At 32.9% G+C, this 26,221-nt stretch overlaps 2 protein-coding genes across 2 annotated transcripts; one reads left to right on the top strand and one right to left on the bottom strand.

Moving 5' to 3' along the window:
• Nucleotides 1-12,823: 12,823 nt before the first annotated feature.
• Nucleotides 12,824-22,904, bottom strand: LOC146919574 (7,8-epoxymelianol synthase CYP88A154-like). Its single transcript, XM_085713007.1, has 8 exons — nt 22,633-22,904; nt 14,804-15,284; nt 14,450-14,713; nt 14,273-14,362; nt 13,871-13,949; nt 13,507-13,613; nt 13,265-13,386; nt 12,824-13,136 (listed from the first exon to the last, which is right to left on the bottom strand). The coding sequence occupies exons 1-8, from the start codon at nt 22,863-22,865 to the stop codon at nt 13,043-13,045; spliced, it is 1,470 nt and encodes a 489-aa protein (XP_085569133.1). The 5' UTR covers nt 22,866-22,904; the 3' UTR covers nt 12,824-13,042.
• LOC146919575 (uncharacterized) lies at nt 16,350-17,671 on the top strand. Its single transcript, XM_085713009.1, has one exon. It carries the CDS (start codon nt 16,465-16,467, stop codon nt 17,530-17,532), a length of 1,068 nt encoding a protein of 355 aa, XP_085569135.1. The 5' UTR covers nt 16,350-16,464; the 3' UTR covers nt 17,533-17,671.
• Nucleotides 22,905-26,221: the final 3,317 nt, after the last annotated feature.

The following is a 26,221-nucleotide window of genomic DNA, read 5'->3' as shown; positions in this document are numbered from 1 at the left end:
AAGATTCATTTAGGGTTGGGGGTATTTATAAAGTGCCAAGTGGTCACCGTTCCGTAACTGCATGCAGAAATATTAATACAATTTTGATGATATCTAGTTTTGTGCATTGTGATTTCTTATTCTGACCATTATTACATACATTTGACTTTTTTTGTTTTTTGAAAGGGAAATATTTGACTTGTCACGGATAAATAATGCCACCGGATTACACTTTGAATCTTAACTATAAATGTTTGTATAAAAATTTAAAAACGAAAGAATTAATGTTTTTTTGAGGGAAGAATTAATGTTTTATTGTTATTCAAATATCATTGAATGTTTTTTGAGGGAAGAATTAATATGTATTTTGCACATACATACATGTGTTGTCACGTCAATTAATGTAAATGTAAAATAATTATATGTATTAACAAGAGTATATTAATTTTTTTATGTGTGTACCTAAATGAGTTAGATGTATAGTCGTGACTATGCAAAAATTAATGAATCTTAACTACTGCAAGGTTATTTTTTTTTGAGAAATACCGTAAAGTTAAATTATAATTGTATTTAGACTTAGGTCTAGACCAAATACATGTTTTTTTTTTTTTATGAAATACATGTATCTTTCTGTTTATATTTAAGGGAGTATTCATTAGACTTAGTAATAATATACTTCATTCGATCACATTTATAAACATAAAACTACTTTTTAGATTCATTAATTTAATATTTAATGTATTTGAACTTAAAAAATAGTGTTTTGCTTATAAATTTGATCGGATAGATAGAGTATATGCTTAAAAAAAAATTCAAGCAGACAGTTTGAAGTTGGAAACCAGCTCTTTAATTGTCTGTAATTGTTTCTTTCATTGTTTACCAATTAATTGTGTCATATAGTATAACTTTTCTATGTAAGCAGCTCGCTCTTTATTTTCATAGGCAAATTTTAATTCCTAATTTTTTATTCAATCATTGTCTCTCATAATAATTGTTACAATTTTACTTTTACACATGTCAATGTACAATTTGATAATTAATATTTTAAAAACATTTATTGAGTTAAATTGAATATTTTATTTATTGATATTTGTCTTTTTATATTAATAAAAAATAATTAAAGTAGATTATGTGGATAATGCACATATGACAATTAATTTGAGGCATAGTTAACTTTTTGTGAAAGTCTCTAAACTCATCAATCAAGCTATTTAGTTGGGACTGTAGCTTGGTTGATAAGTTATAAATAACTTAAAAAATTATAAAAAGAGGTATATAATTTAAACCTGAAAAATTATCATAACTATTATTGTTATTTTTTTACTCATATTATTGTTATTTATTTTTAGTAAATTTGCTATTTGTGTATAAAAAAATGTCTTATATATTACGGAAATCACGTTCTTGTGATGAAATATTGGACAGTCTAAACAAGTAAGCAGCTATAATTTGACTTCAAATTTAGGTATATACTATAAAAATCAACGTCCAGTTTATAGTAAATGGACTTTGACGAGTTCTTATACATAATTCTTGTTTTTTCCATCTATTTGTTATGTTTCTTTTTTCTAATTGAGTAACGTACTGTCTGCAAGGTGGCAACAAGTTGGTTGATACGACATTGTAAATTCGAAGTGTATAACAAGTTTGTTTACTTTCCTCAAAAAAAGTAAACTAATGACGAGTGTTGTTAACTTAGATTCATTCATTAATGCACATGCTTTTTTCTTCTAAAATTTGGTTTTTATTGACGTGGCATAAGATCGACTGAATTTTAAAAAGTGAACTAATCTGAATGAGAGATGAAAAAAAACTGAATTTTAAAAAGTGAACTAATCTTATGAGCAAGTGGAAATTAAATAGAATAAAAAACTTCATGTCATTATAAAACATATGTTGCTACATAACGGTGAAACAAGGTTGGCAATTTTATCACCAAAATTTAAAAAGTTTACATTTTACATGTTTAGAAATACTCTACCAAAAATAAAATAAAAATATCTACAAGTCAAAATCTACTTTCAAAGTTGGGACCTAGTTGTAGTTGTGCAAACAAGTAACTTCTCATGTACACACACTTCAACATAATTGACATCTAGTAACACATGAAAATTGTTACTAAATTAAGAAAAATGTTACTAATTAAAATTAGTAACATTTGTACAATTGTTAGCTAAACTTCATGTTACTAAAGAGCTTTAGTTACATTTCATATTATCTGTAACATTCAAAAAGCGTCGCAAATTGTTACATTATTGTAACACTTTTTGCATCACCGATAACACTAAAAAATCATTACATTTATATTTTTTGAGAAGTTGTAAAAAGTGACGCAAAATTGGTCAGGCTAAAATATTGTGAATCTACAAAAATAAATAAATAAACTAAAAGTAGTGTTACAGCGCGTTTTTTAAAATTTGTTACAAAAAAATCAATAAATAGTTACACTTTTTATAATGTTACAACGACGGTGTTACTAAATCCTATTATTGTATGACAGATGAATAAGGAAATGTTTGGCTTTGGCATACTTAATTGTGGTCCAAACTCATTAAATTTTAAAATTATCGATTAAGACAGAAGAGAACGTGCGTGAGATCCATATACCTGGTGCATTTGTATAACAAATCTGACTATATAATATAATTGTTCAAAATAAACTTCAATTAGGGATTTTACATATATGTTACTTTTTTTAAGAGGACCATGGACATATATGTAACTTAGTCGGTTGATTATCATACAAGAAATCAAGTTAAAGTACTAATTCAAAATAATAAGCGGAAAGGAAAGTTTAATTTTTTTTTGATCATATACGTCATATGTGATTCATTTTATAGTGAAAAATGACAAATAATACTTGAAAAGATTTAGCATAATTAACAAACAAATTTTTTTTTCACCAATTAACAAACAAGTTAATTAACCAGTTATACGTGCATAAAATAGCGTCTTTTAACTTTTATAAGACTTTAAAAAAAAAATATTTATAAGACTTTTGATGAAATTTTTAAGTAACTTCATTACACTAATATTATTATTTGGAAAAGGAAAATGATGTAGAATGCGAAATAATTCTATCCAAAAAAAATATTGCAAAAAAATTGAAAGTGAATTATTCACGAGCAATATTGTTGAATGGAGGATTTTGATTGACCGGTTTCTATTCACAAAGTATTTGTAATTCTTTATTTCGCTGTATTTATCATTTCCCTTCTTTCAAAAATATCATCATTTATTTAATTTCGAGATTAGTTTTTCGTAAAAATAAATAAATGAAGAAATAGAAGTTTGAGGATGTTGGAATGAAACTTATTCCTTATTCTCGTTAGCTAAGCACAACCTTTATATAGGCCAAGATACAACATTCACGAGTTAGTTAGCCATCTAACTACTTGAGATACAAGTAACTCTAACATACCGCATGCATCATTTCTTCTATCAACACAACACTAATTTTGTTTTTTTTAGGGAAAAGTGAGGATGTTAGGAAAATTTCTTGGATAAACTGAGATATTGTTTTCACTAATAAGGAGAAAGGAGGTTTGGGGGTTAGGTGGTTAAGGGAATTCAATATGATATTGTTAGGTTAATGATGGTGGAAGTTGAAGGAGGAGCGTGATAGTTTGTGGTTTAAAGTGTTGGCAGCTAGGTTTGGAGAGGTTGGCCGCTTTTTACATGCAAATGGGGACTTGTTAACAAGGCTGTCGAGGGACAATGAGAGTTCTTTCTTGGAAGTGCAAAGGCCTTGGGAAGCTCATAAACAACCATAGCTTATACATGGTGTTCCTTTTGGAAACCAAATTGTGTAATTCTGAAACTATCTTTTTCAGACTAAACTTTGTGTTGATATCTTGCCAAGAAGGTATTAAAACCCGCTCCAAGGTTCATAGCTCTGTCTCTCTCCAATGATCAGAATTATCTTCTGGAATATTAGAGGGTTAGGTAACTCGGAAACTCAAATTTTTTTATTAAATCTAGTAGCAACTCATCAGCCGGACTTCCTTTTCCTAGCTGAGCCTATGATCCAACTTTCAAGCATTCCAACTTGGGTATGGAACCATTTGAACCTCACCAGTCACACTGTTAATATTAGACCTTCTAACTCTCCTAATTTATGGGGGGTTTGGAAGCCTATTTTTACTCCTACTATTCTTCTACAAAGTGATCAATGCATTGCTGTTTCATGTCTAACTGAAGGATCCACCCTGTACATAGCTGCTGTTTATGCACATACTAACTATGTTAAAAGGAGAACATTATGGACTGACCTGACAGCTCTGCTCTCTAGGTATCTTGGCTCTTGGATTTTCATTGGTGACTTTAACTCCATTTTAGGGGCACATGAGAAGTTTGGGGGGATAGCACCTATCTCTGCTGCTTGTGCTGACTTCCTTCATTGGACTAATCACAACACTCTTATCCATCTGGACACTAAAGGGGCTTGCTATACTTGGAGCAATCAGAGGTATGGTAGTTCTTATATTGCTCAGAGACTAGATAGATCTATCTGCAATGACTCTTTACTTGATAACTTCTGCTCTGTCAGCTGCAACACTCTCCTTAGAAATCACTCGGACCACTTCCCTCTTCTGGTTGTTTTACATAAATACCCCCCTATTGATATTGTTCCTCGGTTCAAGTTTTACAAAACTTGGCTCTCTTCTCCTAGTTGTGAAGATCTTGTTACTATGCATTGGAATAAACCTATTTTGGGAACCCCTATGTTCATACTTCAACAAAAACTTAAAGGCTTGAAGCCGCTCCTTAGAAGATGGAACAAGGAAGTTTTTGGAGACATTCATCAACAGGTTATTGCTGCTGCTCAAAATCTCGAAGAAATTCAGTTGCTCATTGATCAGCACGGATTTACCACTGACAAAGCCACTCAGGAGGTGGATTGTTTGACAAGGTATAATACGGCTTTGAATTTAGAGAGCAGCTTTTGGAGAGAAAAATCTAGAAATTCCAGATTTCTAGATGGTGATAGAAACACGACCTTCTTTCATAAGACAGCAAAAATTAGAGAAAGGCAAAGTCATATCAGCTTGCTCAAATGTGGGGATGATATTTTTAGCTCTGCTGCTGACATAGAAAGGCATGCTTTGGAATACTTTATCAATATTTTTGCTACACCCAATCAGTTTGTAATAAATGATCTTCCTGACAGACTAATTCCCAACCTAGTTACTGATATGGAAAACAAGCAGCTCACTTCTCTTCCCACGGTGGAGGAAATCAAGCAAGTGGTGTTTGCTTTGAATGCATATTCTGCGCCCGGGCCTGATGGCTTTGCAGGATGTTTCTATCAACACTTCTGGGCTATCATTGGTTCGGATGTGGTCAAGTCTACTCATTTCTTTTTTACCAACAATTTCATTCTCCCCAATTTGAATTCCAATCTGCTCATCCTTGTTCCCAAGGTTCCCGGTGCAGATCAGGCCCATTGCTCTCGCCAACTTCCAATTTAAAATTATTACTAAGATCTTGGCTGATAGATTGGGGGGTATTGCAGCTAGAATTGTCTCTCAGCAACAACGAGGGTTTCTTCCTGGACGACAAGCTCAGGACTGTATCATGATTGCGTCTGAGGCAATTAACCTTTTAGGGAAAAATTCTTATGGTGGTAGCATGGCTCTAAAGATTGACATTAGTAAGGCCTTTGACACTATGGAATGGACTTTTCTGCTTCATGTTCTTAGGTGCTTTGGCTTTAATGAATGTTTTTGCAATTGGATATCCACCATCTTGAAATCAGCCAGACTCTCTATTTCTATCAATGAAAAGGCTGTGGGTTTTTTTTCTTGCTCCCGTGGGGTAAGGCAGGGCGACCCCCTTTCCCCGCTCCTTTTCTGTATTGCTGAGGAGGTGCTTAGTAGAGGTCTTGTTGAGTTGGTGCAAGTTAGGAAGCTGACTCAGATGGTTGCATGTAGAGGGATGTTGGTTCCTAGTCATTGTTTATATGCTGATGATGTTTTGATCTTTTGCAAAGGTACTTCCTCAAATGCGAGAAATATCATGAAACTTTTTGCTGAGTATGGAAATTATTCAGGCCAAAAGATAAACAATAACAAAAGCAAATTCTACACCAGCAACATGTCCATGAATAGGAAGCGCTCCCTAGCCTCTATCACCAATTTCCTGCATGGATCTCTTCCATTCACTTATCTGGGTATTCCTCTTTTTAGAGGAAAGCCTAAAGCTGCTCACCTTAGATCCATTGCTGACAGATTGCAGATTAAAATGGCTAACTGGAAAGGGAAGATGCTAACAATTATGGGGAGGGTCCAATTAGTTAATTCCATCCTTAGTAGCATGTTGGTGTACTCGTTTCATATTTACAAGTGGCCAGATAGTTTATTGAATAAGCTTTCAGGTATGATCAGGAACTTTGTGTGGAGTCGGGACTGTTCTAAGAGGAAGTTATGTATTGTGGCTTGGAAGAGCATATGTAAGGATAGAGATGAAGGAGGGCTAGCTATTAAGGATCTCGCCTTGGTGAATAAGGCCTCCCTGTTGCATCTTTGTTGGCAATTTCTCACATCTTCTGATTATTGGGCAGTTTTATGCAGGGCTAGATTTTTAAAATATGGCAAGCCTAAAGCTACTCATGTATCCTCCTCAATTTGGCCAGGAATTAAGACATATATCTCTAGTATTATGCAGAATTCTACTTGGACCATTGGCAATGGTGACAGCATATATTTCTGGCATGATAGATGGCTTTGTAGACCCCTGGTAGAACACTGGCACATTCCTGACTCTCTGCACTCCTCTCTCAATATGAAGCTTGATGAGTTTTTGTGGGAAGGAAGGTGGAACATACCTGATTACTTCCAGCAACGAGATCCGGATTTATATCAACAAATCATTAGCATAGCTTTGCCCATGTCTCCGGAAGCCGATAGACTTAACTGGACTAACTCCACTGATGGTTGTCTCACCAACAAATTGGCCTATAATCATCTAAAGGGTCATTTTCAGAGGTTCTCGTGGTGCAAAACAGTATGGCAGAAGTTTCTCCCTCCATCCCGATCCTTCATTCTTTGGCGGTGGGCGCATGATAAACTCCCTTCCGATGAGAATCTTCAAAAAAGGGGCTGCAATCTTGCTTCCATTTGTTGTTTTTGCAGCGCGCACACGGAATCCTCGGTACATCTTTTTCTTCAATGTCCTTTTTCCTTACATCTGTGGCGGTGGTTAGAAGTTGGTACTGACCAACGCCTGGACCTCTCTTCGTGGTCTGCTCTCCTCCTTAGTGGGCAGGGACAATGGAGCTCTCTATTGCAACAAGTTATGACTTCTGCCATTGTTCATGTGGTGTGGATCATTTGGATAGAAAGGAATGCTCGAATTTTCCAAGACAAAGTGAATACTACTGATAGGCTTATCCATAATGTTATCTCTGAAATTAAAATGAGTTATGCTGTTATGTTAAAAAAGAGTTGTAATAGTGTGGCTGAATTCAAAGTCACACAGTTTTTTAATCTTCCCCTTCCCTTCACACCTGCTGCTGTTTCTAGTCATCCTGACATCAAATGGCTGCCTCCTAGAATGGGGTATATCAAAGTGAATGTTGATGGATCTGCTTTTGGAGTTCCTTCGTGTGGCGCTATTGGGGGTGTTTTTAGAGACTGTCAGGCTCACTTCCTTGGAGGATTCTCCCAAAATATTGGACATGCTACGAGCTTGGAAGCTGAATTTTGTGCCGCTATGTATGCAATTGAAAAAATAGTTGAGTTAAATTGGAAGGATGTTTGGATGGAGTCTGACTCCTTGCTGGTCGTACAGGCTTTCTCTACAAGTGCTCATGTTCCTTGGAAACTTAGAACCCGTTGGAATAATTGTAAGCAGCTGGCTAGTCACATTAATTGTTTTTGCACGCACATACATAGGGAAGGAAATCTTGCTGCTGATGCTTTAGCACACAATGGTCAAAGCCTGCCTCTTTCTTTCTATCACTGGTGGAGTTCCCCTCCTAGCTTCCTTACTGCCTTTCTTAATAGAGACAGAGATGGAAGACCTTACCTTAGAATTGCAATGTAATGAGCTTTTTAGCTTTCTTTGTTTTGTCCTCCTGATGTAACTTGACTCTTTGGGTGCAGGCCCTTCCTGCTTTTTAATGCATTTTATTGCTTGATCAAAAAAAAAAAAAATATCTTGCCAAATTACCATGCTGTTAATTGCGTCAAAAGTAACAACAAGAAGTCTGGAGGTTTAGCTTTTCTATGGCAAAATGATGTAAACCTGAATATTATTGACTATAATAACATGTATATTGATTGTTATGTTTCTTGTTATGACTCTTTTCTAAATTGATGTGCCACTGGCATACATGGCTTCCCTTACCGATCCCAGAAATATATGTCCTAAGAATTTGGCTAACAACAATTTGCATGATAATTGGATAATTTTTTGTGATTTTAATCTAATTCTTAATAAAATTGAAAAATATGGTAATAACTCTATTGACTATAATCTTTCTCTTATGTTTTCAAGATACTCACAATATTTGTGATCTCAAAGATTTAGGTTACTCTGATGATATTTCCCCCTTTTAATTTTATAATCTTTCATTTCTTTTTTCTCTCACTACGAAATCAAATGCTTGGATTAGAAAGAAGTCTCATATGATATGAGAGAATCCTTTCCCTACATATCTTAGGTTTGCAAATAAGAAATTGTTTCGTAGTTAAGTTTTGGTGCTCCAAGGTCCAATTTTTTGATCTTACTCTACAAAAACCAGCCAAGAAAACTCATTACAAAAAAACACGTTTATTGTGGCCACATTGAAGGGTAGAGTTTGTATCTTCTTTGTGACATAGTATGTATGTCAACTATTTAATGTACTAGATTTTTCATGTTCATCCTGAATTAAATTCAGTCGGCATATTCATCTAGTTTTGGTCTAGTGATCCCCAGCTACATGTTTAAATGTATGTCTCAGAATAACACACACTATTTATTTCTTAATCATAAAACTTGTTATGCTTCTTCTGTTTCAATTTGGGGAATGTCCCCTATCAGTCAATACCTATCTGTGCAATGTTCCTTCTATTTCAATTTAAATTAAGTAGTTCAATTTCAAACTACTCTCTCTGTCTTAAATTAGGGTCATCTTTCTTAATTTTTTTTGTCTCAAATTATTTGTCGTTTTATAATATTAATACAACATTTATTATTCGTTTCCACTAACATAACATTATTTATGACATTTCAATCATCTAAAATTACTCCAATAACTATAATTAACAAGAGTATTTTAGTAAATGATACATATTTTACCATTAAAATCAACATCATTAATCATTTTTTTAATAAGGGTCATGTTAACCGGTGCCCCGGGGGCACTGGTTAAGGAAGTTAAAAAGGAAAGTTTTAAATTAAAAGTGTCATTTTTTTAGGGTAAAGATCCTCTCCATTTTGTATAATAAATGGAATATGCAATTTGGAGAGAGATAGACACATAAAATAGATAGTGGATCCCACTATTAAATGGGTCCCACCATCATTAATTACTTTTTAGTTTTTCGAAATTTTTTTGTGTCTATATCTCTCCAAATGGATGAAATGGAGAGAATACCAAATGGAGAGGATCTTAACTTATTTTTTTTTATACTTTTATGACCTTGAATGCACACGTTTCAATGTAACATTACTACATTTGCCTTCCTTAACCAGTGCCCCCAGGGCACTGGTTAACATTTCCTTTTTAATAATCGTGTAAAACTCAAATAGAACATCTAATATGAGAATGATGGAGTATCTTTTCAAATTACAGCAAGATTTTTTTTCTTGCTCTAAGAAATTTGAGTTTTAGGGAAAAAAAAGTTCTAAAAAGGATGACAACTTCATTACCTTAAGAAAAAGTTGGGTAACTTTAGTTGCCTCAATTAGAGTGGTTTGAAAATATGTAACTTGCCGTGTCATTAAAAATAATTTAGTTTTTCATTGTGACAACATAACTTTTAATAATTGTAAATCCATCCAATATGCAATTAAGAATGTGATAGTTCTTCTCAATGCACCTAGTTCCAATAATTAGTTACCAACATGGACAGCCTCAAGATATGCAATATGCAGGGGAAGCGAAAAAACACAATTGTTATTGGTAGGGGTGTTGATGTCCAATCCAATCCAATGCAAACCGCAAAAACCGAATTGAAAAACCAAAAACCAAACCAAACCAAAAACTTAAAAAAAAAAAAAAAACCACAATTTTAAATGGATTGGATTGGTTTTCGGTTCCCTTTGTATAAACCGATCCAATCCAATCCAAACCGAAATATATACTTGTATATATATTATTATTATATGAAATTTTTATAAATGTTTCCTTAATTTACAATCTTGTAACTATTTTCTATACTTGCTCTCTAATAATGTTGATTTTTTTCTTTCTTTTAAAAAATATTATTAATTTATGATTTTTTTAACTATTTTACTTAACCTACTATTTTATTTTCTACTTATTCATCTTTTTCGTAACTTTACATTTGTTTGAAATGTCATAAAATAATATATTTTCTTAAGAGAAAATGAAAAATTATACAACAATGAAAACCGAAAACCAATCCAATCCAAACCAAATTTTTTTGGATCGGATTGGATTGGATTTGATTTTAAAACCAAACCAATTGGATGAACAAATAACAAAACCGAAGTAATTGGATCAGATGATTTTTCTTCCCAAAACCGAAGTAATTGGATCCGCGAACACCCCTAGTCATTGGTAGGGATTTTATTTTGAAGGATCTCATTGGTATTGGTAGGGATTGGATGTCCATTGAAATTTTTACTTGATTTTTCTCCATTTTCAACCCCAACCATTAAATATACTACTTTTTTCTTCTTTTAATTTAATTCTTATTTTATCTTTTAGGTTTGATGGTTGAGATTCCACTAAAAAAAATGAGGATTTTTAATAGAGAGAATTCGTTTCCTATACGTAGGGCGGTGCCTTTTTTGTTTTTGCTATTTTTTTATTCTAAGGTTAGTACTCAGTTAAGTCTCTCATCAATCGATCACAAATTATATACTTTTACACAAGGTCCGTTGGTTACGGATTAAAATAAAATTGATTTTGACATTGAATAATCTAGAGGTTTTTTTTAGAGATTTTATAGAATATCAGAATCTATTTTGCGTTTGTTTATCGTAATAAAAATAATTTTTTTTAAAAAAAAATTTAATTTGTTTTGATACAAATATATAAAAGGGATTTTTTTGTTACAAAACTATCTTAATATTTTGACAATTATTTTCTCTCTCTTCTAAAAAGATTTTTTTAAAAAAAAAAAACTCATCTTTATAGCTTCTCATTTGAAACTGTTTTTAGATTTTATATTTTTTTTAGATTCAAATTTTTTAAAAATGTTATAACAGATGGAATACAATACTCTTAAAAATGATTATTTTTTTTCTTAAAAAAACTATAACAAACGGACTTTAAATTCATTGTCCAGATATGTTAAAAATGAAAGCATTTACATATTCTCACATTCAATCCTACCCCACTCCTCTCTCTCGTGTGTGTGCGCGTGCATCCTGTCACACTCAAGCTTAACCACTTACATTATGACATTGTTACTGAATAAATATAAGAACCTTTGCGCTACATATGTTGTCGTTATTTTGGATTTTAGAATCTGAATAGGGCGCGTGAGAACCACATAGAGTGGAAAAAGTAATGTGCGACGTTTTTTAGTTTTCAAACCCTCAAAGGTCAGTTTCAAAAAAATTTAACGTAATCTTTTAGATGTTTCTACTTTCTTTGGATCAGAAGATCTCATTTGTGTGCTTTTCTCGAATAATATCTGTTTTGGACTGGGCCAAGACCTAATTTGGGTCGGGAGACATGTATAATTATAGACTAATTCTTCGCGGGTCATATCACAGATACACTCTAAATTCTACTAGATCGCGGTTCGAAAAGCAATTTGGATCGCCAAATCCAAATCTAATGTTGTGACTGCCTCCAAATCATTACAACTGTTATCAAGAAATAACTGTTCAGGTGAAGGCTGAAATAGCCTAAACCCTACTTCCATTTGAATTAGGAAGTAGATTGAGAAGCAAACTCAATCTAACCAACTCAATATAGATTATTGTAAAAAACAAAGTCAACTAAATATAAATATTACTCTAACAAGGACCAACATTTTATTTTCGATTAAAAAAAAAAGAAAAAAGTACCAACATTTTAATTTATTTTTTGTAGGCCTATTATACGAGACAAGAACTTTTTTTCAAGGCATACAAGCCAAATATACATTATTAAAATAGCATTGGAACACAACATTTACCATAAAATAAGCCATCTGTACTGTTCATTACGAGCAATATTTTTTATTTTTGTTTTTAAAAAAAAACTTTTTCTAAAATATAGAAGACTATATTTATGTAACATAAATGTTTGAGTTGAGTCATTACACACATTTAACTACTTCATTAACAAAAAGAATGTATGGTTTTTTTAGGGGACAAAAAAATATGTTATTAACCACTTTTTTACCATATATCTCATGAACCACTTTAACTACTTAATTAACCACAAAAATGCAATACATTAATCACTTTATTTACATAAATATACGTACTTCGGTCATTTTGTAATTATGTAAAACAACTGGTTAATGATTTGCATTTTCGTGATTAATGAAGTAGTCGAAATGGTTAATGAGATATATAGTAAAAAAGTGGTAAACAAAATACTTTTTTATAAATGAAGTAGTGAAATTATTAATTGATGACACATTCTTGTGTTTGTGTTACAAATATACTATCTCTGAAATAGAGCTTATTGTTCACCTTATAAATACAATGAACAGCACATAGTGTCAAATTTTGTGCTAAAAAATTGTGTTCCAAGAACATTATTCTTATTAAACTTTCATGACCTAAAAACCCTATGACTTGGGCTTATTTTTCTTAATCAAGTAGAAAGGACAAAACAAAGCAAAGCAAAAACTACAATCTTAGACGAGGAACTCCAAGAACATCGACAAGAAGAGAGTGATACACTTGAGCTGGGCTTTATTTCAATACTAAATAATCCCAAGATTTATGCTACTTTTATAATTCTTGCAAGACAATTATCTGTAGGCCTTGCAATTGGCAGGTAGGTAATTGGACAATCTGGGTTAATTCTTTCCATCCTGCACGACGAAAACAATCAAAGACAGAAGAAAATTGGTTATTTATTTAGAAAAATGAATTATAATTTTATTCCTTTGCATGCTTCAATAAGTCAATGGTTGCAAAATTGTAGCAAGTGTGTATTAACCTGTAGTTAAGAAGAAAATGATGAAGGTAAATAGTGATCTCAAGTTTAGCCAAATCACTTCCTGGACAATACCTACTTCCATATCCAAATGGAAGAAATTGTCCTACTCTTGCTTTGAAATTCTGCATCACATTTTTAAAGTACACATAACATAATACATATTTGTTCATTAAATTAAATAAATGGATTGTTAAAGAATAAAACCAAATTTTCAATTCAATATTAATTAATATTATACATACCTCCCATCTGGAAGGATCAAATTCCTTTGGGTTGGGGTAGTTTTCAGGATCCATGTGAACACCTCTGTTCCATACCAGGACTTTCCATCCTTTTGGTATAGTATAACCTGCAATTTTTCATTTTCATTTTTAGTTTTTCTTTTCTTTTCATTTTTAGTTTTTTAAATATAAGGGCATGGTTTCGTATTTCTTGTAGCCATTTCGTAAAATTTTATAGGTATCTGCGATCGTAATTGCAGTCGTATTGACTACATTTATATGCAACTAAAAATTTGTTGTCAACTGCGACCGAAACCATGCTAGGGAATTGTCATGGAGTACAAAATTATCAACGCAGAAAAATATATGGAATGAAATGACTAACCATTGAGGTTAAAATCAACTTTTGCCTGTCGAAAGTTCGCAAATGAAATACTTGTCTTGCGCAACATCTCATCAATAACCTATAATGTAGAATATATCATATCAAAACATAATTTTTATTTTCGAAATAACCCAATAATCTGCGGTGTAGAAATATATCATGTTAAATCATAATTTTTATTTTGGAAATAACCATGCAACTTAGTTGAAACATAGTTATTTTTAATTCAGGCAAAAATACCTTGTTAAAATAATACTTCTTTGGCCTTAAATATACGAGAAAGTTGCATCAACAAAATTTGATGTATTTAATCCACTAAATATATCAACTTTTTTTTGACCAAACTTTCTACTTATGACCGGAGTCATTAATATGATAAGAAAGAATTCACCTATGGCATACCTGTGAAAGATATTTCATTTGCCTAATTTCCGTATGTGTAAGTCCTTTTTGATCGGAAGGCCTTCTTGCCATAATCTCTTCTTGTTCTTTCTGAAAGGGTTCATAGTTTGTTTTGTTAAAAAAAATGGATTGAGGAGAAATTAAAGAAGTGCTAAAATTGATTAATAGTATTAAAACCTTGGCTCTTTCAAAGACATGAGGATGATTAGTGAGGTTGATAACGCTCCATAAAACTCCATAAGCAGAGCTTTCATGACCAGCTAACAAGAACAAAAGAAGCAAGTCTATAATGTCTTCATCTTCCAACTTCTCACCCTCGTCGTCTCTCGCTTCCATCAATAACTCCATCAAATCTTTTTTCGTCTGTTGTTTTTCATTATTATTGTTTCTTCTCTTATGATCAACCAAGCCTTTCAACAGCTTCACCAACTTCTTTCGTGCCTAAACACAACAGGATTTTTTTTAAATGTAACTGTAAGGTGTAAATCAAATGATCTATTTATATGAATAAACATATAATTGATTAATTACCTTGAGTGCTTTATAGAATGGAAAGCCAGGAAGATTGATTGATTGGGACCGCATTCCACGAAGCAAATCAATGTACAAATGCTCAACCAAAGCAAGGTCAGCATGTTCACGATCAGAGGAAAAGAAAACAGAAGTGATGACATCAAAAGTGAACTTTTTGGCCTCTTTGAGAAACTCAACCGGTGTGTTCGTTTTAGACGAATCTTCTAAATTTTTCACTACAATATCTTCTATGAGACCAATATAATTGTATAATTCGTGACCGTTTATTGGAGACGTGGTTACCTTTCGCAAACGTTTATGCTCGGCACTTGATATTCCATGGAATGATTTTTTCCCTGCAAGTGCCATAGCTGAAGCAGGGTATCCTGGCTTGAGATGTTCCTCGTCTTTTAGTACATTACGACATGTCTCTGGCGAGCAAACTATGACGGTTGGATACCCAAACAAATGTGTTCTGTACATACCTGTCCTGCCATATCTGTATTTTATTAAATAAAAACCATCGAAAGTTAGTCACGTTTATGAGCATCCAGTACTATAGACATTTTTGCACTCTGTGTTGAGTAAATTTTCTTGAGTAGTATATGTTGGAAGATTGGTGGAAAATAAAGAGTGGTCTTAAGCTGAGTCTTTTTTGATATTTTATGTCTCTGTCTTTGGAAAAGTTAGAGGTTAGAATGATATTAACATCATATTTGAGTGATCGCAGTACCATAGTAAGGCGGTCATAGTAGCACATTTGAGGTCATAGTACCAATGATTTTAGTATTAAATTTGAGTGGTCTTTATACCATATTGAAATGTATTTTTAGTAGGACTGAGCATAGGAGCCGAACCCGCCCATAACCCGTCTAAACCGCTGCTCATTTTAGTTAAACGGATGGGTCGGGTCGGCTGTCGGGTTCAGAAAATGAACAAAATCGATTCCATTCAGTTACCAACGGTCGGTTGCGGTTCCTGATTTGAGAACCCATCGGTACCCACAACCGACCAAGTATATTGCTATAACCATGTGCCATCTGCTATATTACAGTCAGTTGTCCAATCACTACAGCTTCCATATTTTTTGAGACCACAAAAGTATATCATCACACTGCCAATGCCCATGAAAGACTTTAACAAGCTACACGTTTTAACTTTGCAGCTACCCACATGTTAAGCTTTGTATATCATTTCAAAATTTGATAATAATTATTTACTACCAAACTACTCATTAATTATATTATTCTTTTATATTTTCAGTGGATAAAAAACAATCTATTGGTCTTCTTGTTCTTAGAGTCTTGTAGAAACTCTACACTCTACAATCTATTCCAAATTCCTTTCTATCCTTTTATTTTCTTCTCCTTTTTTCGAAAAGTTTATTTTCTTCTCCTTTTTTCGAAAAGCCCTCAAGCAATCTTCTTTTAAAACCCTGTGTAACCATGAAGTGAAAGAAAAAGAGAAAATAGTAGCAATCTTCTTTTGATTAGCAGTGTGACACTCCGTTGTATGGTTTACTCTGATTATAATAATTAATATTACGTTGTTGGGAGAACGGGGTGTTACAATTGGTATCAGAGCAGGTCGGTCCGTCCGGCCAATTAGTTGAGTCGTGTCGAGCCATGTAGAGTTGTTTGACAATTTATATTGTCTTAGTTGTGCTGATTTTTGTTGTTATGAAGAGAAGAGACGTGGAGGCTGCAAATTTTATCTGTTATAAGAGAACTAGAATGGCTGGGAGAAACGATGATGCGGTGGCTGCTGCATTGGAAGCTGTGGCCCACGCTATAGGACAACAACAAAATGCTGGTGCTGGTGTTAATGCTGAAGTGAGAATGTTGGAGGCTTTTCTGAGGAATCATCCTCCTACTTTCAAAGGAAGGTACGACCCTGATGGGGCACAGACGTGGCTCAAAGAGATTGAAAGAGTTTTCAGAGTTATGCAATGCACTGATGATCAGAAGGTGCGTTTTGGTACGCACATGCTGGCCGAGGAAGCTGATGACTGGTGGGTGAGCACTCAAACTACCCTAGAGCAAGAAGATGAGGTTGTTACTTGGACTGTGTTTAAGAGAGAGTTCCTAAACCGATATTTTCCTGAAGATGTTCGCGGAAGAAAGGAGATCGAGTTCCTTGAGCTGAAGCAAGGGAACATGTCGGTGACAGAGTATGCAGCGAAGTTTGTGGAGCTGGCCCAATTCTATCCACATTATACTGGAGACAATGCTGAGTTTTCTAAGTGTATCAAGTTTGGGAATGGTTTGCGTGCTGATATTAAGCGAGCCATTGGTTACCAACAGATCCGTGACTTTTCTGCTTTGGTGAGCAGATGCAGAATCTATGAAGATGATTCAAAGGCTCATTATAAGATTGTGAATGAGAGGAAGAGTAAGCAGCAACAAGATCGTGGGAAGCCTTATAGTGCTCCAGCTGATAAGGGCAAGCAAAGGGTGAATAATGAGGGAATGCCTAAGAAGAATGAGACTCCTGCTGGGATTATTTGTTTCAAATGTGGAGAAAAAGGTCACAAGAGTAATGCTTGTGGTGCTGATGAGGTGAAAGGGTGCTTCCGTTGTGGCGTCAAGGGGCATACAATTTCAGATTGCAAGCACGACGACATTATTTGTTTCAATTGCGGTGGAAAGGGGCACATTTCTGCTAAGTGTACTGAACCAAAGAAGCCCCCGGCCAGGGGAAGGGTGTTTGCCTTGTCTGGTACTCAAACGGAGGATGAGGATCGTTGATCTAAGGTACAATTTCGAGGACGAAATTCTTTTAAAGTTGGGGAGAGTTGTAACACCCACTTTTTCATAATTGTTATTTGAATTGATTTATTAGAATATTATGTGAAATATTATTAATATATGTTATATTGGTGAAATATATGTTAATAGTTATTAAATAGGTATTTTTCTAAGTGGGGGAGAAATATTATTATTAGTAGAAATAATTAATTATTAAGGGAAAGAGTAGGACTGTGGTGAGAAGAGCAATTAGGGAAAGAATAAAATCAGTAAGTGGGAAAGAAAAACATAACGCTTATAACTGAGAAAAGAGGAGAGAAAGCAGAGAAGTCAGAGAGAACCCTAATTGGACGAAGAACGCGGCTATTGGAATTCAGAAAACTAATCTAAGGTAAGGGTGGGATTCCTTTCAATAATCTTGATATGTAATTCTGAAAATTGGTGAATTGTTGTTCTTGAGGTTAGGGTTAGAGAAATTATGATAATTGATGAATTATGATGAATTATGTTGTTGAATGCATGGTTATATGTTGTTTTACTTGCTATGTTGTAAATAGAATCTGTAAACATTGTTCTAAATCATTTTGGGGGTTTGGGTGATTGAAAATTGGTTTTTAATAGTGATTCTTAAGCGAAAAACGCATTGATAAACTGATTTTTGAACTGCTGAGAAGCCCAAAATCGGCCACCGAATTGTCAAAATCGGCCACCATTTTCTGATCTAAATTTCCAGTTTTAGTTCTGGAAAAATCGGCCACCGATTTGTCAAAATCGGCCACCGATTTTCTGACAGGCCAATCTAGGAAATACTCACATTTTTCACCCGTTTCTGTTTTGAATTAGCCTTCGGTGTAAACATAAAAGTTGTAGATAATTGAGTTAGCTTTCTAATGGCTTTGGAATGACTAAAAAATTATTTGTAGATTTTGAGTTATGATGAAAATAGTCCAAGTGAGTCTTCAGAAAATTTTAAGAAAACTTAGCATGACTAATCTCTAGTTAGTCCAAAAACTTATGGTTGGTTTCCCAACTTCAAACTTAAGTGTTAGTGATTTAATTGAGGTGTTTTATGGGTATTTTGCTTATGTTCTATTGATCAAAACTTAATTGCTATTGAAGGATGTTTTGAACTTTGAGAGGAATGTAATTGATTTTATATATATGTTATGTTGATGATTTCCGTTGTTGACGTTGTTGTATCGTCTAATGTCGAAGTTGGGGAGTGTGTCATAATTGTTTTAGGCACATATGTTGTTGTTGTAGGTGCTGTTGTAGTTGTATGTTGATATACACTAGTTGAGTCCATTGCATTTAGAGTTGTTGTTGCATAGTTAGCGATGGAGGCTTAATGCCTGACAGGTCCTTTATGACCTTAGCGATGGGGGCTTAATGCCTGACAGGTCCTTTATGACCTTAGCGATGGGGGCTTAATGCCCGACAGATCCAATTATGACCTTAACGAAGGGGGCTTAATGCCCTGGTGGTACCACATGCATAATGAAGTTGTCTAAGTTTTTTTTGAGTTTGTCTAAGTTGTTGTAGTCGCATTGTTGAGTTGTTGTCGTCGTTGTTGCATGGTCGAGTTGTCGGTGTCGTGGTTGATAATGAAATTGTTGTTGTTGCTGTTCTTGTTGCTGAAGATGATTATGTTGATGCTATATGTATTCTTTTATATACATTTCAATGATGCATGTTGTGATATGTTGTATTTTCATTAATTTGATGAATTATATATTATTATTATTGGATAAGTTTCTCACCCCTTCTGCTTGAAAATGTTGCCCTTCGTATGGGTAACTTGCAGGTAATGATGGCTTGTAGGTTTGGTCGGCTCAAGTGTCTAGGGCTCTGATACATATTAGGATGGGGATTCGTCGCGAATGTTTTCGTTTTCTTCATTTCTTTAATGTATCATATTTTTGGGAAAAGACTTAATAATGGAGTTTATCGTTGTTGAAAATAATGTTGATTACGTTGAGGCCTTTGTGCCAAGATTTTCCTTTATGTTGGATTTGGTTGAAATTGTATTTCCTAAAGAATTATTCCGCTGCAGTTTTGGAGATATTTTAAATGTTGATTTAAATAAATAGCTATTTTATATTTATGAAATTTTGATTAGCAGTGTGACACTCCGTTGTATGGTTTACTCTGATTATAATAATTAATATTACGTTGTTGGGAGAACGGGGTGTTACATTAATCTCTTTGTTTTCATCTACACCTGAGAAACTCATAACCGATTGAACCCATCCGAACAACCCGTATACCCGTTCAAACCGAACCCGCGTAAACCGAGCACAACATATGGTCGGAATTGGTTCTGGATTTTGTCACTTTGGTTTCATCTAGTGTGACGATTTCGGGCCCGAACCCGCCTGAAACCGTCCGATGCTCAGCCCTAATTTTTAGAATAGATCCAAAGTGCAAAAGGACGTCGAGACAGTTGTAGATGAGTTGTTTTATTCTTGGATGCTCAGCCCTAATTTTTAGAATAGATCCAAAGTGCAAAAGGACGTCGAGACAGTTGTAGATGAGTTGTTTTATTCTTGGATGTCGGAGTTGATAGTTTGCTTGTGCAAATTGGGGTAGTGCCACAAAACGTTTTAAAAGAAAGTTAATCGGTCGTGACTTAATCTAGTAATAACTTTGGTGGGTAAATTGTTTTTTTAAAATATATTTTGAAAATCCAAAAACAACTACTATTATTCAGACAATTTTTTAAAAATATATATATATATATATATATATATATATATATATATGTTTGAAAAAAGTCAGGGTTGCTAGAATGCAAATATATAGAATTACTGGTGTAATTTTTTAAAGTTACCCTGGTTTAGGACTGACAATGAACGGAACCAACTCGACAATAGTTCGGAACTCGATTCGACAATTAACTCGTTGAACTTGGTTCATGAACCAATGAGCTGAACTTGAGCTGAAAATTAAGTTCGTTAAATAAATGAGATGAACTTGAGTTGTATATAGTTCGACTCGGTTGGTTCATGAACTAACTCGATAATATATACATATATATATATATATATATATATATATATATATATATATATATATATTAGTTTAGTAAATATAAGAAAAAGTGATCCTTCAAAAAATTATATGTACGCTAATTATAAGAAAAGAGATCCTTCAAAACAGAAAAAAAGAGAAAGAGAAAAGAAGCTAATAATAAACAAGTACAGACTTAGACTTTTAACCACACATATGTATACTATAATTTGTCCCACATCGGGAAGTTTACACACATAAGTGAGGATGAGTGAATATAAATAGAGGCACAATAAGGTGCGCATGCTGTTTGAGATCCTCTCCATTTATTAAAATAAATGGAGATTGCAATTAGAAAAGATGTAGACAAAAAAATAGGGTGGTGCATCCTATTATTAAATGAGTTCCACCATCATTAATTATTTTATTTTGGCTTAAGTGCAATTTTGCCCCCCCTATTTTGACTGAATCGGAATTTTACCCCCCCTATTTTAAAACTCGGAATTTTACCCCCCAATTTAATGTTTTTCGGAATTTTAGCCCCCCTATTTTAAAACTCAGAATTTTACCCCACCAATTTAATGTTTTTCGGAATTTTACCCCTCCACCACATTATCTTATTATCCACCTAATTAATTATTAAAATTAAATAATTTTTAATTACAAAAAATAAATAACTTTTTAAAAAAAATGGAAAAAACTTTAAAAAATACCTTAAAATGCAGAAAAAAAAAACTAGAAAATAAAGATAAAATGTAGGAATTACAAAAAATAAATAACTTTTTATAAAAATAGATTTTTTTTAAAAAATACCTTAAAATGCAGAAAAAATACTAGAAAATAAAGATAAAATGTAGGAAATAAACCAGAATAAACAAAAAAAATCCATTAAAAATACATGGAAAAACAGTATAAACGGAAAAAAAATCCCATTAAAAATACATGAAAAAAACATAATGCACCTGTAAATATTTGGATGATCATTAGCCAAATATACGAGTGCAATAATACACCTAATAATTGATCATCCAACTATTAGCCATGTATTTTTAATGGAATTTTCCATGTATTTTTATTGGATTTTTTCGTTTATTCTGGTTTATTTCCTACATTTTATCTTTATTTTCTAGTATTTTTTCTGCATTTTAAGGTATTTTTTTAAAGTTTTTCGATTTTTTTAAAAAGTTATTTATTTTTTGTAATTCCTACATTTTATCTTTATTTTCTAGTATTTTTTAGAATTTTTTTCTGCATTTTAAGGTATTTTTTAAAGTGTTTTTCGATTTTTTTAAAAATTTATTTATTTTTTGTAATTAAAAATTATTTAATTTAAATAATTAATTAGGTGGATAATAAGATAATGTGGTAGAGGGGCTAAAATTCCGAAAAACATTAAATTGGGGGGGGGGGGGGGGGGGGGGGGGGGGGTAAAATTCTGAGTTTTAAAATAGGGGGGGTAAAATTCCGAAAAACATTAAATTGGGGGGGTAAAATTCCGAGTTTTAAACTAGGGGCGGTAAAATTCCGATTCAGTCAAAATAGGGGGGGAGGGGGGCAAAATTGCAATTAAGCCTTTTATTTTTAAGATTTTTTATGTCTATATCTCTCTGAATGGAAGAAATGGAGAAGAGATTAAATGGAGAGGATCTTAACTCTTTCTTCAGACCAACATGGTCACTAGTTTAATATTTGTTCAATTTTTTTTTCAAATAAATTAGAATTCGTGAACTTTAAACGAGCCGATCTTGAGTTAAAAAGATGGTTTGTATCGAACTCGCGTCGAGTTTCGAGCTAAGTCAAATCTTATCAAGTCTAGCTCAGACGAGTTCGACTTGACTTGACTCATTTCCAGCCCTACCCTGATTAGACACCGGATCCGCCCTTGGTAGTGTAGATATGGTGAGTGATATTGTGACGGGTATAGGTTGGTAGAGAAGATAATCAACAGAATATGTGGTGGAGAGAAATATTGGCCATGAAAAGATAGAGACAAAGAAAATCAAATATTACATATATTAAAATTTAAGATCTTACGTATTTATTTATATTTCAAGGTTTTGTAGATGAACCGAACCATAGATGGATGAGTACCTGGAGATAAGGTTATAGATGAGGGAGTCAGGATCAGATTTAGCATATTTGGCGAAGGTAGGCATGTTACCAAAGAAAGGCCAACCCATATCACCTGGTGGGAGATTTTGTGATTTTCCCAACCTGCCAACATAGTACCATTCATTCAATCTCCTAAGGAAACCAAACACAAATGCATATCCACCTAACAAAGCTGCTACTAGAATAAACCATTGGGAATCTAGCAACACCATTTTTGTCTAGTTTTTTTTGTTTGTTTTTTGCAATGTCTTCGATAACTTCTTTGGTTGCTGGTGTTTATATAGTGGCAACTGCCAAGTTGTCATTGTCTTTTTGTTTGGGAAAATATATATGGACACTTTTTTTCCATACCACTCTTGTACACATCCTATGTGAGAGGGTATTTTGGTAATATGCAACAAAGAATAGTATGTAGTTATTTTGGACCCACATTACCACATTTATGTATGGGGGTTTAAGTGTTGTATACCACCTATGTGTGTCCATGTATAAGTACTCTTTTGTTTTTAGAGGAAGTTGTCATTTGTCAGAGGATAAATAAACATGGATTACCCTATATTTACATCGAAAAAATAAATGAATGTTAATTTATGGTCAAACGATTATCTAAAAAAGATCTTAAAGGTCCATATCTGTTAATTTACAACTTCGTATATATGTTTAGGACATTGAAAATTATTAGTTCTTTTATTTATATTATCTGTTAAAAATTAGTTAAATTTCATTCAAATAGAAAAAATCTACAGCAATAAAACCAATATTACATTGTAAAATTTTTATTTTGACCTTATATAAAAAAAAAGTTATATTTTTATTAGCAAAAGAAAGTGCGGTTTGGTATAACGTTTTTCTTCGCATTTTATCCTTTATTTAATTTTTTTTTTACTATTTTATCATTACTTGCTAATAGAAACGGAAAGATGGATATATTATTTCCCGACTTAACGTTAGTTTAAAGAAAATTGAAAATTTTCACATTTTTTTACCTATTTAGCTAACTAGAAATATAATTATTCTTAAAAAAAAAAAAAGCATTCTGAATAGTCCAAAAAAATATAGTATAATGAATAATGTTCTGTTTCGATTGGGGTTATCTACCTAATTTGTGTACGGAAAGTTTTATTTTTATTTTTATGAGAAGATAGCTCATTTCATTTCATCCAGAATAATAGAGTCAATACAATAGGGAGGATGATTGAAAATACTAGGACTAGTACGTAATATAGACGCTCGCGCAAGATTATGAGCGACTCTATTAGTTTGTCTCCTAACATAAGCTAGAGCATAAGTATCATTAGAAAAAAGCAACGCCCTACAATTAGAGAGTAAACTTCCTAGTTCATTAACATATGGGCTATTACTAAGGACATCATTCACAACTAGCGGACAATCAGTTTCAAAAACAACCCGATTGAGACAAAGATCAAGAGCAATTTGGAGAGCTTGTTATAGAGCGGTAGCTTCATCCTCGGCTGTGGTTGAAATAGAGGCAAAAACCATTGAGTGAGCTTAGATAAGATGTCCAAGGTTGTCCCGAAAACATATACCAACACCAAATTTTCCTTCGGCTTCGAAAATGGCACAATCAACATTACACTTATCCAATCTGCCTGCGGTTTAGACCATCCTGGAGTAGCAAACTGCATAGTATCATTGGGACGGTTGCAACACATGAAATCTCGAATAGTATCCAATGCTAGAACACAAGATGTGTGCGCATTGACTGGTTTTTGCTCCCATAAAGCAGGCATTACGCGCACGCCAAATACTCCATAATATAGCTACAATTCCATCACGATTTTCCACTTCAAGCGCTCTAAGAGTAGCAAACATAATAAAGGAAAAACTACCGCTTGACGTCATGTACGATGCTATCTTACTCCAAAGATTTGCTGCTTTCCAACAATCTGTAACAAATTTACAATGTATAAACATGTTCATTTCATCTTCCAGGCCATGATTGCAAACCATACAAGTTTGTGCAGGGAAAGTTAGAGTCTGTTTTTTTATATACACTTTTTCATCTTAAATAATTTGTGGAGGGAAACTTATGATTCTCTCTATTCGTTTTATATTACTTTTTCATTTTTAAAAGATAATAAAATTAAAAAATATCAATTGATATGATTAAATTATTTTTATTCAATTTTATTCATTTCATGTAAATGTGTGTAATAATATTGATTTGAAATTGTGTCTGTAAATCCCTTATCATATACTTTTGTTCACAAAGATAACCAATCAAAATCTCTTTGGCATAAGTTTTGATCTAAACTCGTTATATATATACAGTAGAAACTCTTTAATTTAATACTCGGTAAATTAATAAACTCTCTAAAATAATAAATTTGTCCGGTCCTGACTTGGGCCAATGTAAAAAATTGAAAAACTCGATAAAATAATAAGATAATAATTTTTCGGGAGATCCCTTTATAATTTTCGGTCCCAAGAAAATCATAAATTAATAATTCATCGAAACTGAAAAAAATATATTAAGAATACATTGAACACATTTGTTCCTCTTGTTTACATTTACTGTACTTCAAAAGTCATTATTGATTTCCAATGCATATGAACACAGTAGTTACTAATTTACGTTGAGTGTCCCAAGGTTCGCCGTAATTCTAAGAGGCATAGACTAATTTGCCTTTTTGTTTGGTATGTACAGTATAATTACTTAAAAACTCTTTAAATTAATAATTATTAATTTATCGATAAATTAATAACTCTTTAAATTAATAAATTTCTCCGGTCCTGACATTATTAATTTATAGAGTTTTAACTGTATATATATATAGGGGGCTGCTAACTTACACCCACCTAAAAATACTAAGGTGCAAGTTAGCAAGCTGCACCCACCTGTTTTTTACTAAAAAACCAACACTTTCTTTCAAACAACTACTTAACTATAGGGCTATTAGGGTAATTTGATATATTAATTTTATTTAAATATAGCAACAAAATGGAAATGTTGATGCTCTTCCTCCTACAGTGTCGGAAGTCTTCATTAAGGTATAATTAATTGAAAAATAGTGATGGCATCAAAATATCACCATGATTCAATTTGTTCAGTTTCTTTTAATTTTTTTTCTTTGACGGACTTTATTTCTGTCACCACTATTTTTCACATGGATTATGTTTATGTCATTATTTAGATGCAGATTTAGTCAAGTTAAATAAAAATAAAGGAGAGTTGATTTCAATTAAACAAGTTTCTCTGGAAATTTAGACTTTTCGTCTCTATGGCAAAACGAGGACCCAACACAGTAGAGAATAAAGACAACGTTTGCAAAAATTAAGAAAACAATTATCTTGGACAAAATGTTTATGTTTAAAGATATTTATGTTTAAAGATAAATTTTCTCTCAAAAAAAAAATGTTTAAAGATAAATTTACACAACTAACCTTTAGTTTATACTAGTTCAAAATAGTGGATAATGGGTTTTTAGTAAAAAGCAAGTGGGTGTAGCTTGCTAACTTGCACCTTAATGTTTTTAAGTGGATGTAAGTTAGCAGCACACACACACACACACACACACACACACATATATATATATATATATATATA

The sequence above is a fragment of the Medicago sativa genome, chromosome 5, assembly GCF_051527215.1.
Source record: "Medicago sativa cultivar Bolivia chromosome 5, Bolivia_mono, whole genome shotgun sequence".
NCBI lineage: Eukaryota > Viridiplantae > Streptophyta > Magnoliopsida > Fabales > Fabaceae > Medicago > Medicago sativa.
This window is presented reverse-complemented; position numbering and strand designations above follow the sequence as displayed.